Source organism: Electrophorus electricus, chromosome 21 (genome assembly GCF_041902795.1).
Source record: "Electrophorus electricus isolate QZ-2024a chromosome 21, ASM4190279v1, whole genome shotgun sequence".
NCBI classification, from domain to species: Eukaryota; Metazoa; Chordata; class Actinopteri; order Gymnotiformes; family Gymnotidae; genus Electrophorus; species Electrophorus electricus.
In genome coordinates this window covers 19,263,165-19,280,000 of record NC_137517.1, presented here as the reverse complement: position 1 = coordinate 19,280,000, position 16,836 = coordinate 19,263,165, and the positions used below count along the sequence as shown (strand labels likewise).

At 51.0% G+C, this 16,836-nt stretch overlaps 1 protein-coding gene across 3 annotated transcripts in view; it reads right to left on the bottom strand.

Annotated features, from left to right (window-relative positions):
* Nucleotides 1–14,871, bottom strand: part of LOC118240903 (uncharacterized) — a 19,188-nt gene extending 4,317 nt beyond the window's left edge. Inside the window, exons 1-18 of one of the 3 annotated variants that reach the window (XM_081704191.1) lie at nt 13,988–14,035; nt 13,473–13,559; nt 12,835–12,953; nt 10,432–10,531; nt 9,983–10,198; nt 7,066–7,521; nt 6,429–6,662; nt 4,390–4,485; nt 4,081–4,221; nt 3,783–3,875; nt 3,427–3,633; nt 3,205–3,309; nt 2,961–3,113; nt 2,702–2,869; nt 1,801–1,974; nt 1,542–1,631; nt 1,295–1,378; nt 923–1,041 (exon numbers count right to left, since the gene is read on the bottom strand). In XM_081704191.1, the coding sequence (XP_081560317.1) occupies nt 923–1,041; nt 1,295–1,378; nt 1,542–1,631; nt 1,801–1,974; nt 2,702–2,869; nt 2,961–3,113; nt 3,205–3,309; nt 3,427–3,633; nt 3,783–3,875; nt 4,081–4,221; nt 4,390–4,485; nt 6,429–6,662; nt 7,066–7,521; nt 9,983–10,198; nt 10,432–10,531; nt 12,835–12,953; nt 13,473–13,559; nt 13,988–14,020 (2,675 nt within the window). In that variant the 5' untranslated portion in view covers nt 14,021–14,035. Of the gene's footprint in view, nt 1–922; nt 1,042–1,294; nt 1,379–1,541; nt 1,632–1,800; nt 1,975–2,701; nt 2,870–2,960; nt 3,114–3,204; nt 3,310–3,426; nt 3,634–3,782; nt 3,876–4,080; nt 4,222–4,389; nt 4,486–6,428; nt 6,663–7,065; nt 7,522–9,982; nt 10,199–10,431; nt 10,532–12,834; nt 12,954–13,472 lie in introns of all 3 variants that reach the window. The other 2 variants (XM_081704190.1, XM_081704192.1) reach the window with 2 other exon arrangements.
* Nucleotides 14,872–16,836: the final 1,965 nt, after the last annotated feature.

Here is a 16,836-nt window from a genome sequence, read left to right as displayed (position 1 = left end):
GGAGTGTGTGTACGAGAGAGAGAGAGTGTGTGTGTGGGTGTGTGTGGGGGGGGAGTGTGTGTACGAGAGAGAGAGAGTGTGTGTGTGGGGGGGAAGTGTGTGTACGAGAGAGAGAGAGTGTGTGTGTGGGGGGGAGTGTGTGTACGAGAGAGAGAGAGTGTGTGTGTGTGGGGGGGAGTGTGTGTACGAGAGAGAGAGAGAGTGTGTGTGTGGGGGGGAGTGTGTGTACGAGAGAGAGAGAGAGTGTGTGTGTGTGGGGGGGAGTGTGTGTACGAGAGAGAGAGAGAGTGTGTGTGTGGGGGGGGAGTGTGTGTACGAGAGAGAGAGAGAGTGTGTGTGTGGGGGGGGGAGTGTGTGTACGAGAGAGAGAGAGAGTGTGTGTGTGGGGGGGGGAGTGTGTGTACGAGAGAGAGAGAGTGTGTGTGTGGGGGGGAGTGTGTGTACGAGAGAGAGAGAGTGTGTGTGGGGGGGAGTGTGTACGAGAGAGAGAGAGTGTGTGTGGGGGGGAGTGTGTACGAGAGAGAGAGAGTGTGTGTGTGGGGGGGGAGTGTGTGTACGAGAGAGAGAGTGTGTGTGTGTGGGGGGGGAGTGTGTGTACGAGAGAGAGAGTGTGTGTGTGGGGGGGAGTGTGTGTACGAGAGAGAGAGAGTGTGTGTGTGGGGGGGGAGTGTGTGTACGAGAGAGAGAGAGTGTGTGTGTGGGGGGGGGAGTGTGTGTACGAGAGAGAGAGTGTGTGTGTGTGGGGGGGAGTGTGTGTACGAGAGAGAGAGAGAGAGAGAGAGAGAGAGAGAGAGAGTGTGTGTGTGGGGGGGAGTGTGTGTACGAGAGAGAGAGTGTGTGTGTGGGGGGGGAGTGTGTGTGTGGGGGGGAGTGTGTGTACGAGAGAGAGTGTGTGTACGAGAGAGAGAGAGAGTGTGTATACCTCTCCTCCACTCTGAGTGTATTCTCTAACTCTCTAGCTCTCATCTCTGCTTTAGTGACCACGTGTTCCTGGACCATGTTACTCTGCAACTCCTCCATCTCACTTCGTAGCTCTCGCACCTGAACACAAATAGAGCAGTCATCACCACCAACACACACACACACACACACACACACACACACACACACACACACACACACAGTGATCCAAACACAACTAAACTATAAATCTCACACACACAGTCTCACCACCGCAATCCAAAAATAACACATACTGGCATAAATAAAACTATAAATCACCGTCTCACACACACGTAATATCTATAAAACTATAAATCACTGTCTCTCACACACACACACACACACGTAATACCTGTTTTTCCAGGATGATTTTCTCACACTCCAGTTGGTCATTAAGGTCTTTCTGCTGAATTAGTTTGAGTTGGAACTGTTCAGACTGAGAAAACAAAACCAAACAAACATTCAAGTAATTCACAGATCTGTACACATGCGCACACACGCTTCAAACCAGCACTACAATCTATAGTTACAGTTTGGTCTATAACTACATTCTGAGTCTGCTAAATGCCGTAAATGTAAATGTGTGTGCACGCACGGACCTGGTCCAGAGCTTTCTTGAGTTTGCTCACTGATCTCTGTTCATTCTCTTGCAACTCCTCCAGATCAGTTTCCAGATCAATAAACTTTTCCTGAAACAGGTAAGGACATTATGTGTGTGTTTCGTACACTCCAAACAGATGTGCAGAGATGTAACTGACTGCGTTACATACCCTTACAACTAGTCAAGTCAGAGACGTTACCTTATAAAATGGGGTTTAAGCAACCATGTAAGAAACTGGGCCTGTTTGAGCTGCATACCTGCGCCTGTTTGAGCTGTTTGACTAGGTCGTCTTTGGCCTGCATTACGGTCTGTAGCTCCATCTGCAGGTCGTCCACTCTGCGCTCGGCCTGTTTACACTGGAGCTGCGCACGCTCTCGGAGCTGAATCTCCTCCTCCAGAGACTGTTCCTTATCCAGCAGTTTATCAGACACCTGCATACATAAACACACACAGACACGTAGACACAAGCACACCAGTGGAGGATTATGGTGTGGTAAAGTATCAATGACATTGTAGATTCCAGTGGCATGTAGGATTATATGGGTGTGACAGATGAGGGTGTGTTACATTTGTGTGTGTGTGAGAATCTGTCTGTGGGTGTGTGTGTCTGTGTGCACATGTGGGTTTTTGTGTGTGTATGCGTGCGTGTGCATGCATGTGTATGTATGTGTGTGCACTTGTATGTATGCATGTACGTACGTATGCATGTATGTATGTGCGTGTATGTGTGTGCACGCATGTGTATGTATGTGTGCGTGCATGTGTATGTGTGTGCGTGCGTGCGTGCATGTGCGTATGTATGTATGTGCGTGCACGTGCGTATGTGCGTATTTGCATGTACGCATGCATGTATGTGCATGCATGCTCGTATATGTATGTATGCGCGTATGTATGTGCACGTGTATGTATTTATGTATGCGCACATGTATGCATGTGCGTATGTGCGTATGTATGCATGTGCGTATGTATATGTGCGTATGTATGCATGTGCGTATGTGCGTATGTATGCATGTGCGTATGTATGCATGTGCGTATGTATGCATGTGCGTATGTATGCATGTGCGTATGTATGCATGTGCGTATGTATGCATGTGCGTATGTATGCATGTATGTATGTGCGTATGTGCGTACACGAGTGTGTATATGTGTTGGGCACACCTCCCCCTGCAGGCGGCTGGTGATCTGCTGCAGGCGTAGCACCTCCTGATCTTTCTCCATCATGCTCTCCTCCAGCTCCTCCACCCTCATCTGTGTGTCCATGCGCAGCTTCTGCTGGAGGTTCAGCTCTGCACTGGCCTGGGAGCTCTGCTGGAGCACCTCCGCGAGCTACCACACACGTGTGGGAGAGAGAGAGAGTGAGTGAGTGAGAGAGTGAGAGTGAGAGAGAGAGAGAGAGTGTGTGTGTGTGAGTGTGTACCTCTGTCTCCAGTCTCTCCACAGTGGCGTTCAGCTCCATGGTCTTCTTGCCTTTGGTCTCCTTCTCCATCACCATCTCCTCCAACTTCCTCTCAGTCAGCCACAGCTTCTCTGACAGCTCCTGGGTGTGGAGCGTCTGCTTCTCCAGAGAATCCTGTTCCCCCCCCACGCACACACATATATACACGCGCACACATATATACACGCGCACACATATATACACGCGCACGCAGGCAAACACACACCTCTGCATCCTGTATTTTGTTCTTGAGTGACTGTTGCAAAAAGTTGAAGGCATATTCCTGAGTGTTTGCTTCTACCATCACCACTCTAGCATCTTTCAGTTCCACCTGAAACACACACAGACACACACACCTGAGTCACATGGATTTCAGTACGTGTGTGAGTGTGTGAGAGAGAGAGAGAAAGAGAGAGAGTGTGTGTGTGTGTGTGGGGCCATCTCTGACCTCCATGTTTTTCAGACGCTCCAGCAGGACGTTGTTGCTGCTCTCCAGGTCTACGATCACGTCCCTCATCCTCTTTAGCTCACCCTGCAGCTGTGTGTTCATCCGCAGAAGGTCCTCATTGCTCACCAGAAGACCTCGCATCTCAAAACGGATCTGTGTTCGCTCCTTATCCAGCTCAATGCTCTCAGCCTCCAGAAACTGATTCCTCTGCAGGGAGAGAGAGAGGGATGGAGGGAGCAGGAGAAAGGGAGGGAGAGAGAGAGGGGGAGAGAGAGGGAGGGAGAGATCAACAGGTTCCTCTGAAGGTTTCTTAGTGTGCGGAATAAAGGGGTGAGTGGGCGTGGCCTTTCACTCACTCTCTGAAGTGCCTCCATCTGCTTGGTCAGCTCCTCGATGTAATCACGCTTGGCAGAAACGTTGTTTCTGAGCAATGGGTGGGCGGGGACAGCCTGAAGAGGAACAATGAACAATGCAGTGTTAGCCCACTGGCCCTGTTAGCCCACTAGCAGTGTAAACTGACTGAAACATGTTACACTGGCAGTTTAGCAAGACATGAAGTCATTATGCGATGTGCTACTCAAATGTGTGAGCATTTCAGTTCAGGTTATCATTAGTCATGGTTAGTTTTTTTTTTGTGACGTCAGAGCAGCACACCTCTCGTCTCCTGGTGAGGGTTTCATAGGTGGAGAAGCGTCCCCGGGTTGACAGCACTGTGGGAGACGCCCCCGAGCTCATACTTCGGTTCAGACCGAATGCGTTGTAGTCGGAGGAGACCGGAGACATCAGCTCTGGGACCTGATACACAGACGTGCCTTAATGTGACCTCAACGTGACCTCAGTGTGGTAACCCTCTCTACAGCATTAGAGGGTCATCCCAGTCTGGTTGATTAATGTGTCATTTACACTGAGACCGTAGTCCTGGTGTCTGTGTCCATGAAGTGTCATCGTGTAATGCCGAGTTACCTTGTAGTCTGACACTCTGTTGACAGGGCTGTAGTCCAGGGAGAGGGTGGAGTAGGGGCTGTTAAATGTCCTGACGGGACTCTCCACACTGGATGTCTGTGGATGAAGAGATGCAACTGTTAGACACGCGCTGGATCAGTGTGTGTGGACACTTAACCCCCCCCCAGACAGTGCCGTCACCAGTCTTAACCCCCCCCCCAGACAGTGCCGTCACCAGTCTTAACCCCCCCCCCAGACAGTGCCGTCACCAGTCTTAACCCCCCCCCAGACAGTGCCGTCACCAGTCTTAACCCCCCCCCCAGACAGTGCCGTCACCAGTCTTAACCCCCCCCCCAGACAGTGCCGTCACCAGTCTTAACCCCCCCCCCAGACAGTGCCGTCACCAGTCTTAACCCCCCCCCCAGACAGTGCCGTCACCAGTCTTAACCCCCCCCCCAGACAGTGCCGTCACCAGTCTTAACCCCCCCCCAGACAGTGCCGTCACCAGTCTTAACCCCCCCCCCAGACAGTGCCGTCACCAGTCTTAACCCCCCCCCCAGACAGTGCCGTCACCAGTCTTAACCCCCCCCCCAGACAGTGCCGTCACCAGTCTTAACCCCCCCCCAGACAGTGCCGTCACCAGTCTTAACCCCCCCCCCAGACAGTGCCGTCACCAGTCTTAACCCCCCCCCCAGACAGTGCCGTCACCAGTCTTAACCCCCCCCCAGACAGTGCCGTCACCAGTCTTAACCCCCCCCCAGACAGTGCCGTCACCAGTCTTAACCCCCCCCCAGACAGTGCCGTCACCAGTCTTAACCCCCCCCCAGACAGTGCCGTCACCAGTCTTAACCCCCCCCCAGACAGTGCCGTCACCAGTCTTAACCCCCCCCCAGACAGTGCCGTCACCAGTCTTAACCCCCCCCCAGACAGTGCCGTCACCAGTCTTAACCCCCCCCCAGACAGTGCCGTCACCAGTCTTAACCCCCCCCCAGACAGTGCCGTCACCAGTCTTAACCCCCCCCCAGACAGTGCCGTCACCAGTCTTAACCCCCCCCCAGACAGTGCCGTCACCAGTCTTAACCCCCCCCCCAGACAGTGCCGTCACCAGTCTTAACCCCCCCCCCAGACAGTGCCGTCACCAGTCTTAACCCCCCCCCCAGACAGTGCCGTCACCAGTCTTAACCCCCCCCCCAGACAGTGCCGTCACCAGTCTTAACCCCCCCCCAGACAGTGCCGTCACCAGTCTTAACCCCCCCCAGACAGTGCCGTCACCAGTCTTAACCCCCCCCCAGACAGTGCCGTCACCAGTCTTAACCCCCCCCCAGACAGTGCCGTCACCAGTCTTAACCCCCCCCCAGACAGTGCCGTCACCAGTCTTAACCCCCCCCAGACAGTGCCGTCACCAGTCTTAACCCCCCCCCAGACAGTGCCGTCACCAGTCTTAACCCCCCCCCAGACAGTGCCGTCACCAGTCTTAACCCCCCCCCAGACAGTGCCGTCACCAGTCTTAACCCCCCCCAGACAGTGCCGTCACCAGTCTTAACCCCCCCCCAGACAGTGCCGTCACCAGTCTTAACCCCCCCCCAGACAGTGCCGTCACCAGTCTTAACCCCCCCCCAGACAGTGCCGTCACCAGTCTTAACCCCCCCCCAGACAGTGCCGTCACCAGTCTTAACCCCCCCCCAGACAGTGCCGTCACCAGTCTTAACCCCCCCCCCAGACAGTGCCGTCACCAGTCTTAACCCCCCCCAGACAGTGCCGTCACCAGTCTTAACCCCCCCCAGACAGTGCCGTCACCAGTCTTAACCCCCCCCAGACAGTGCCGTCACCAGTCTTAACCCCCCCCAGACAGTGCCGTCACCAGTCTTAACCCCCCCCAGACAGTGCCGTCACCAGTCTTAACCCCCCCCAGACAGTGCCGTCACCAGTCTTAACCCCCCCCAGACAGTGCCGTCACCAGTCTTAACCCCCCCCAGACAGTGCCGTCACCAGTCTTAACCCCCCCCAGACAGTGCCGTCACCAGTCTTAACCCTCCTAGTTGCACACCCTAATTCCTCACCATGCTGGAGCTGCTGTCCCAGTCTCTGGGCATGAGGGACTCCATCGACTTCCAGTGGCTCAGGGAGTTATTGGCCACCACGCCATTGGTACTGGTGGGTCCACCTGGACCGCTGGCACCGTCGCCCTGCATGTCGGCCAGGAAGAACTTGGGGCTGGGAGTGGTGGTCTTAGGCGAGCTGGGCTCGTCTGACACCAGGCTGTCCAAGTGCTTGTCTGTGTCCACCTGAGTGTCCTGGAAGAGATGCACATGATTGGCCATGTGTGAGTCTGTGGTGTGTGCACTAAAACACACATATGGAGCAGCACGCACACACACAGGTCTGCAAGTGTGCGTGTGCGCCGTATAAGCAAAACAGCTTGTGCAAAGCGATGCATGTCAGCAAACTAAGCTTTGAGAAAACACACACACACACACACACACACACACACACACACACACAAGCCAGTCACCTCTGAGGCAAAATGTTAAAGGCTTATGCAGTAATGGTTTCCACTGCTAAAGTGCTTATGCATGGGGGCTCCTGGGTTAGTAGCCTGGCAGTTAGCCGTGGAACCTCCCGCCCACCGATCCGCACGCGGCAGGCCCTCGCTTGCATGCACATACACGCTCCTGGTTGCCGAGGCGCAGCACATACCAGGGCAGCCAGGGGGCCGCTGTTGAGCAGGAGACCTGGGGCAGTGGAGTCCACCGCCGGTGAGACTCCGCCCCCACCACCGGCCCCAGCCCTCTCTCCTGATGGAGGTGTTATGGTCACCATGGGAACAGCAATCTGGATTTCACTCATCTTCACATCGCTCATTCCGTCCTTTTCTTGGACACTGGCCGAATCCTGACCTGGTTTGACCTCTGCCCCACCTGCACCTTTGGCCTCCTGTGCCAGGTTGGTGTGAGAGTTCTTGGGGGAGGTGCTGGGCGAGAACTTGTGGATGAGGTGTTTGACGCTTCCTGAGCGCGTCAGACTGGCCCTCCTGACCAGTTTCCTGTCTCTCCTGTTCCTGTCCTCCACGCTGATCTGTCCCTCTACAGTCGTCATGACAACGTGTCCATTTGAAAGTTCAAAGTTATGCAGTGCGTCTTTGCTGTCTGTTCCCTGAGAAACACACCAACCTTTAGTTACACACACACACACACACACACACACACACACACACACACTTTCCACTGCCAACATTCATTGAGCTCACGAGGGAACAGAGAACATCTGTAGCAATAAACTTCAACACTGTCTGCAGCTAGCTGTCTGTCTGCAGCGATAAAGGTCAACACTGTCTGTCTGCAGCTAGATGTCTATCTGCACCGATAATTGTCAACATGGTCTGTCTGCAGCACATGTGGCCTCATTTTGGGAATGTATCTGACTTGCTGGACTCCCAAACGGCCCGTCTGCCAGATCGACTCAGACGGGACTGGATCCAGGAGGAGAGAGTGCCGAAACGCTGGTTCACAAAGCTCTCATCTCAGGACACACGGCTCAGACGAACAGGGGACCAGAGTGAGGACGTTCATTAAAGTGACAGGGGTCATCCCTGCTCATGTCCTTTAGGAGACAGGTCGGGTGTCAGTGGACCGCTGGGTGACATGATCTGACAGTCAAAAGGTTAAAGTCCACACACATCTGAGAAAAGCACGAAAGATGAACCGACAGCCAACGCACGTAGATGCCAGAATTACTCGATGTGACGCAATTGACAAATTCAGCGGACAGTGATGGAGCTGACCTCCACAAACAGATCAACACCTGGCATTTACACCAGCAGACACATGACACAGCCTCCGACGAAAGCCCTTCCAAAAACAGACAGACGCAGCCGAGCAGTGGAACAAACTGTAAATGAATAAATAAAAACAGTAGAAGTCTGATAATGTGAGACAGCACCACTGGCTAATCTCCAACAGATTACGTAGGTGAAAAAAATATCTGGCCTAATCCAGCGACTCAGCTAGCGCTGGGGAACACGCACCCCGTCTGGGCAAGCCTCTCCCCTGTACCTGCTTCAGTGCTGAACTCTTATTGTAATTAATACACTCACAGGAAATCACTAAACCACTAGTGCGCTAATCCCGACACCACACCCAAACAATGCTGCCCAACTGTTGCCAAGCGCATCATCATGGCAACGGCAGCTCCCACCCCCAGTCACTAGCAGTGGCGCCTGTGTGTGTGCGCAGAGGGTGCAGTGGGCGGGCCCTGGTATGCTAATGAGGTAAGGTGGTGGAGGCGTGGGATCGGGTCAGGGCTGCCCCAGACGGCGGGGGGCATTTGCTGCCCCACGGTGGGCATCTCTGGGTGGGGACAGTCTGGTCTGCTGAGGCACTTTGGAGACATCGTCATGGCTGTCAGCCCACGGAGACACGACAAACCCACTGGGAGATGAGATCATTAATAGGGCATCTGTCTCATTCCCACAGCATGCATGCACACACACCCACACACGTAAACCCACACACACTTGCACACTCCAAGGCTACATACTGTAAGCCATTCTAGCCAAGTATCATCACACTGGCACTGAAGGCAGAGAATGGGGAAGCATTAATTAACATTAACAAGGACTGATATGGTAGGTGTGTGTGTGTGTGTGTGTGTGTGTGTGTGTGTGCACGCGTGCGTACGCGAGAGACTGTGCGTGCGTGCGTGCGAGAGAGACTGTGCGTGCGAGAGACTGCGTGTGTGCGTGCGAGAGACTGTGCGTGTGCGTGCGAGAGACTGCGAGTGCGTGCGTGCGAGAGACTGTGCGAGTGCGTGCGAGTGAGAGACTGTGCGAGTGCGTGCGAGTGAGAGAGACTGTGCGAGTGCGTGCGAGTGAGAGAGACTGTGCGTGCGTGCGAGTGAGAGAGACTGTGCGTGCGTGCGAGTGAGAGAGACTGTGCGTGCGTGCGAGTGAGAGAGACTGTGCGTGCGTGCGAGTGAGAGAGACTGTGCGTGCGTGCGAGAGAGACTGTGCGTGCGTGCGAGAGAGACTGTGCGTGCGAGTGTATATATGCGGGGGGACTAGTATATTGTATTCATATGTCACCGCACTAGTGCCCTAGTAGGGTACTGAATTTATCATGCGTATTGACCTACATTTCTGCAATCCTATGCACCAACCTCACACCGCGTGTGGGCATGATATGTGTGTGTGTGTGTGTGTGTGTGTGTGTGTGTGTGTGTGTGTGTGTGTGAGTGCATGTGTGTATATATACTGTGGAATTTACCATCCATCCATCCATCCCCAGTCCACAACACAGTAAATGACTGAATCACAGTAAATATTAAAGGTGCTGTCTGTATTAAAGCTATATCTTATTTCAGATGGATTAGGGTTATTAAAAAGGTGCAGTCTATATCAACTGGCACCTTCTAGCTGTAATTCAGTTTGTAACAATACAAATTAAGAGTAACAGACTCGCTAATGGGATAATATAAGGATGTTACCATGACAACAGTATCACCTAGAGTGAGCGAGTGCTCAGACACACATCTCCCGCACCACTGTTGACTGTAACGCAGCTCCACCTACTGGCTGCTTGTGGAAGCATCAGAGCAGAGTTGCTAGCACAGCAGTTACCATGGTAGCATCCAGGCGACTCCTCCCTGGCATCCCGTTGGTCAGCTTGCTGGTCAGGTGGTATAGCTGCACGGTCTTCTGCTGGTACCTAGCCACGTCTTCTCCCAGCATCCGCAACAAGGTGATAAGTGCCTGCTCTCGAAACCTCAGTCGCTCAATGTGATCCGCTTTACCCACAATACACCTTGGCAGCTCACGCTCATCCCCTGGGAACAGCTGCAGCATCAGAAAAAGAAGGGTCAGCCCCCGGAGCTGCGTGTGACACACAGGTATCCTAGATAAATGCTCAGAATAGATTTAAAAGGTGCTATAAGGGGCTTTTTAGAGAGACTTAAAGTTAAAGTTAGCTTACAGCTCCAGTGTGGTGCTATACATGTAGTACTAGACTAATTTCAATTTCTGGACTAATTTGGACTAACAGTCATATTGGACAAGGCCAGTGGACTTACAGAGCTCGTCTCTGTGTTGGGTGGTGTCTGAAGCAAGTGTTTAGTGTGGTCCTCCGCAGGCTCTGAGAGTAGTGTCTGCTGTAACCGCACGGACCTTAATCTAACACACACACACACACACACACACACACAAAAGGAAGATCCAGGCAGGAGTGTAAATTTGCAGATATCAGTTGCTGTACTGAGCTGATAGCATTCCTGCATAGAACAGGGGGAGCACAATTTATCAGCCAGTTCAGTTCAGACAATAAGAGGCTATGCTAATGAGATGCTAATGATATGCTAAACAGCTTTGAAATGTCACACATAAATTATAAACACTGGACTGATCAAACTTGCTTTCTCTACACAGACTCTTATGACTTAGTCACAACATCTCCACTAGAGGGAGGACTACGTTTGTGTACTCATAGGTTCACTCAAACGTGTGTGTGTGTGTGTGTGTGTGTATACAGCCTCACGTCACCTTACTCTTTACCACACTACCCTTTATATAAAGTTACAACACACTGCAGCATGTTCCACCGCACATTACAACCCCTCTCTCCTAACCAGTCTTACTGTGTTCATCCCAGTCTCCAGCACACATCTGGTGTTTAATACCTCGTCCACCCACAAACAAACATGGCAGTTGTGCAAAAGAATGTCTGACCAGGATTTACCGTTAATGTTTAACATGGACAAAAGGAGGAAGGTGAGGAGAAAGAGAGAGTGGAGGGTCACAGCATCACACCAGAGGAGCAAAGATAGATGTGAAGGACCTCACACTGCTGCATCCCTGAGAACATCCGACTAGAAAAGCCTACTGCATACCCCCCCCCCCCACACACACACACACACAAGGATTGACAGATGAGTAAAAAAAGGGACATCCCATCACAAACTTGTGTGAAAGGCCCGAGCGTCAGTTACAGGTGTGACTCTCCGAGTCGTGACTGACTCTCTCATTAAGGTGTTTCAATTTTGACAGGGTTGGAGTTTTGCATGCTGGGCTCTAAAAGAGAAAACCAGTCGTGCCAGATGACTGACGTAACTGTCACACAAAGACAAGGATCCGTATTTACAAGGAGGTGGCAAATGGAAGCCCCGTCATTCCGGCACTGAGGAGCTTGGACAGGAATGTCACAAGGAAACATACAGGAAGAGTTCCAGTTTGTCAACGGAGCAAAATCCCCAAACACTGGACCACATGAATGAAAACCATCCATTTCTCATAGAACAGCACAATCTTCTCATCACATTACCACAGTCGAGCCAAATCTTTGTACCTGTCGGGTTTCAGCTACAGTGAGTCCCGTCAGAAACCCCAGAACTAATCTGGTCGGAATTAACCTCTAAAACCTGGAAAATCATTATTCAAAACAGGTGCCTGGGGTGATGAAAGTTGAAGTCTTTGGCAACCCAAATCTTTAAATCAACATTAGGTTTCCAGTAAAAGCACCTACGCCCTGCCGGTGTTGTGCACTGATGTCAGGATGTGCTCCAACATGCTCACCCGCTCCCTGAGCAGAAGGTACTCTGAAATTCCCAGGTACAAGCACACAGTCGACACAGACTGGAAGCTTAGCACGTCACGGAGAGCACAGGAGAAAGAGCGTTCCGGGAAAGAGGAGAATGACACAACAAAAAAAAAGTGTGTGTGTGCACACACACGTGCATGAGCAGGACGGGGAATGTCACCTTCTCATCACAGACAGCAAAATGTCGGGAAGTCATATGCAAATTAGGTGCCATGAATTTGGAGCCAACATCTTCTGGGGTTGATGTCATGTTAACATGGATCTGTCCACAAGCGGCATGTGTCTAAACACGTTACCCAAGGTAAACACAACTGGAGGTTTCTGTCAGGTGATCCGTCCTTCATCAGACTGTAATGCACATGCAAAATATGACGTAGATTTATGGATAACAGATCATAACACAGCAGAGTCTTGGTACAGGGGAGCAGCGTGGGAGAGAGTCCTGGATCTACATACATATACACACACATTATATATAAAAAATGTATTTGTGTGGAAAATTATATATGTACGTACATATATACACACACGTGTATTATATATATATATATATATATATATATATATATATATATATATATATATATATATATATATATATATATATATATATATATATATGTGTGTGTGTGTGTGTGTGTGTGTGTGTGTGTGTGTGTGTGTGTGTGTATGTGCATATATGTATGTGTGTGTGGGTATGTGTGCATGCCTGTATGTATGTGCGCGTGCGTGTGCATGTATGTATGTGCGCGCGTGCGTGTGTGTGCGCGCGTGCGTGTGTATGTGTGCGTATGTGTGCGCATGCGTGTATGTATGTGTGTGTGTGCATGTATGTATGTGTGTGTATATATGTGTATGTGTGCGTGTATGTGTGTGTGCTCACTGTTGTCTGACACAGATGATCTCCTGCTCTGTCCGTCTCTGCAGGTCTGTCAGTCTGATGTGACACTGTGTGATCAGACTCCACAACCTGCTAATCCCACCACTGTATTCTGCAAAGGTCTGCCATTAGATCAGACACACACACACACACACACACACACACACACACACACACACACACAGTTACACTGTCAAAATGTGTGTGTGGACTCTCAATCCCTTGCCTTTTACTAATGGTGCTCATGGAATTTCTGTACAGATTCAATACAAGCAAAATATTGCAGAAATAAATTCTTATAATATTTTAAATATTTACAAACACTTTGAATTCATCAGCTTTTATCTTAACACACTTCTGCACAAGTCAGTGTTTCGCCCTCAGTAAGACACACAGACATGATGCCCGTGGAGGGGAGACCACCACACAGCCTGCAGACAGCGCTGAAAGGTGATGATGGGGTCAGTCTCTGCAACCTGCTATCTAGCACACTGGACCAGCGCTCACGCACGCCCACGCACGCCCACGCACGCCCACGCACGCACGACACGGTCACCAAAGCTGACGCAGCCAGGGGGCGGAGCTCGCGGGATCAAAAGGAGGGAGGAGTGAAACGTAAAAGCTTCCTAGAAGTTCAGCACCTGCTCGTCTGCCACCAGAGAGTTCTGAAGGACATGAACACTTTCCTCCAACAGCTGGACGAGCCACAGCAGTGACGCCCCAGGGCACTGTGGGAAACAGGAGGAGACACAGACCGGGACAGACATTCCACAGTGAGGGTTCCCATCAACACAAACCCCACCTCAGAATGATCACAACTGACTGACTTAAAGGTTGCTTAGCAACCCATAACAAAAGGAGAGGACAGATCCCAGCAGCGGGAAAACCTTCTCTGGAATGTCAGCAACACAAAAACGGGAATCGTGATTTCAGATAGGCGCTCCTGTGAGCTGCTAGACACACACATACGAGAAACAAACTCTGTACAACTTTATCATTGGAGAGAGAAAATGGAACTACAGCACAACCAAGTACACACACACACACACAGACAGATCTTCCAACCTTACGCAAATGATCAGTATAAATCCTGTTGACGCTGAAGTCGCGGGCACACGGACGCACCGTCGCTACACTGGCCTGTGTTCACACTCACCAGCTGGAAGACTGAGAAGCTGCAGTCACTCATGATGGGAAAACACAAGCTTCCAGGCTGCTGTGTGTGCAAATGTGCCCTTCACAATCCAGCACGGTGTGCACGCGCACACGTGTGTGTGTGCATGTGTGTGTGTGTCTGCTTAATTATACTCTAGTCCCCCCTGGAGAGTTAAAAGGGGAGGGGAGACAGAATTAAAGGATTCTTGAAAAGTTACTGTTTGCTGTGTGTGTGTGTGCACGCACTCAACTGATGGGCCTCACACAGTTAATGTTCCTCTCTTGTGTTGCCCTGGAGTTTAAATGTGTAAAACACATGACGCGTACAGCACCTAGCTGTCTGAGACGCCTCAGTGCACTTCACATTATCCTCGCTAATGACATCTGATTAGGTGATATAGGAACTAATCAGATTGATTAATCCACACACACACACACACACACACACACACACACGGGATTATTCACCACAACCTCCTGAAACTCATTCAGGTACGGCCAACGGCACTGTGATCACCGAATCTTTCGGAATCCACCACAACCAGTTGCGCTGTGGAGCAGCAACCAGGTCCGCCAGGTCAGATCACACCCGCCCCCCGATACGTCCTGAAGTACTGGAGGAACACTGACTGGAATATCAGAAAGTACTGACAGGCTGCAAAGACTGAATGCTCTGTGGGTGCTACAATCTGATTCAAGATGATCGGACCGAGCTAATCAGTAAACTGCCCGACACTGACCTGCACACACAGGATTATCAGACGTGTGCTGAGTGCGCTGAGCAGAACTCACACATTCCTCACGCCATTCCCACATGACAGCTGTTTACTCTTTCCATGATTAGAGAACATGGCTTAGGGCAGAGGAGTGACCACCCACACGCTTCACCTCTGAGGGGCTGATAATAAAACCTGCTTCTCCTCTTTATGTCAGTAGTGCAGTGACGATGCTACTCAGAGAGAGACAGATGAACAGGTGTGAGGGAAACGAAGAGTCTGAACTGTTTAACAATCACACAGGGTTAGAGGTGGATCTGCCCCGGCGCTTCGTCCTGCTGACGGGTCCTGGACGTCACTGTAGCGTGAACTCAGCACGTTGTGTGTTGTGAATGGTGAGCGCCGACACTGCTGGGAGAACGCAGGGACTCCAGATCAGCTTCAGAAACCTGACACGCACCTGTATACCTGTGTGGCAGGTACGCATGGCCAAATGTGGTCATGTGACCGTGTGTGTTGGCATGCAGGTGAAAGGCATTCTGGTAAAAGGGTGTGGGAGGGTGGAGTCAGCGTGGCTGGCTGCCAGAGCGCACCTGTCCAACGGGCTGTGTGCGCGCGTCTGAGGGGTGATTAAGAATGTTAGAAAGGGAGAGGACAAAAGAGTGAAAAGAATAAATGACAGAGAATGGAGGGAATGCTTGAGAGAGAGAGTGTGTGTGTGAGAGTGAGAGTGAGAGTGAGAGAGAGGGAGAGGGAGAGTGTGTGTGTGATGAGGAGTTGACCCTCTCTGGGCTCTGGGCTGCTATCCGTGGTGGGTAACCAGACTCCTCCTTTTATCGGGCCGGGCTGTGTTTTATGGTACTGATAGGACAGACTTGGACTTTTTACACAGAATTGTGGAATTTTTATTGCCTCCATGAGCTTGGGCAGGGCCGTCAAGTGATTGCATAAAAAAATTTAAATCACAGACAAGTGTTCTGCAAATTTCATCACATGTTGGAATTCTTTTGAATATTTAATTACATGTTGGAATTCTTTTGAATATTTAATCATGTTAGTTTTCTATGAAAATGTTAACATCACTTCCATGAAAACATCACAATTCCACGAAAAAGGGAAGATATTTCTTCTCTTACAAGGAAGGTTCTGGGAGAAACTCGGACACGTAGCCCAATCTGGTCACCAGAAAACATTTAATATCCTCCAGCTGGTAAGAACCTTGTCAACATGGAGTGTGTCAGTGTGGTCCAACAGGGCAGTGGAGTCTCAGTGGTTAAGTTACTGGTCTAGTAATCAGAAGGTTGTGCATGGTGAGGTGGATGTGTGTAGGGTGTGTGTGGTATGTGTATAGTGTCTCAGTGGTGGAGGTACTGGTCTAGTAATCAGAAGGTTGTGCATGGTGAGGTGGATGTGTGTAGGGTGTGTGTGGTATGTGTATAGTGTCTCAGTGGTTAAGTTACTGGTCTAGTAGTCAGAAGGTTGTGCATGGTGAGGTAGATGTGTGTAGGGTGTGTGTGGTATGTGTATAGTGTCTCAGTGGTTAAGTTACTGGTCTATTAATCAGAAGGTTGTGCATGGTGAGGTGGATGTGTGTGGGGTGTGTGTGGTATGTGTATAGTGTCTCAGTGGTTAAGTTACTGGTCTAGTAGTCAGAAGGTTGTGCATGGTGAGGTAGATGTGTGTAGGGTGTGTGTGGTATGTGTATAGTGTCTCAGTGGTTAAGTTACTGGTCTAGTAATCAGAAGGTTGCCAGTTCAAGTCCCACCACTGCCAGGTTTCCACTGTTGGGTCTCTGAACAAAACCCTTAACTGTCAATTACTCAAGATGTGTTCAGACATGATTATAAGTCAGCTCAGGGAGGTGTGAGTAAGACATTAACCTCCCCCTACAGGAAGCAAACTGCCATCCTGTCCCTGTCAAATGGAGGACAATCTAGGACAGTGTCCCTGTGCTGCTCGGATCCCACATCCCTGACCGTGTGTGTGGGCATTCCCACGGCCAAGTTCCAACCGGTCCTGGTCCGACAAGCCTAATCAAACCTGCCCGGCATCCAGGTGTGCAACTCAAAGGCTCACATGGGAACAATCAGTCTGGTCAGGCCACGGCCATCTGACTTCCTGGAAGACTTTGGAA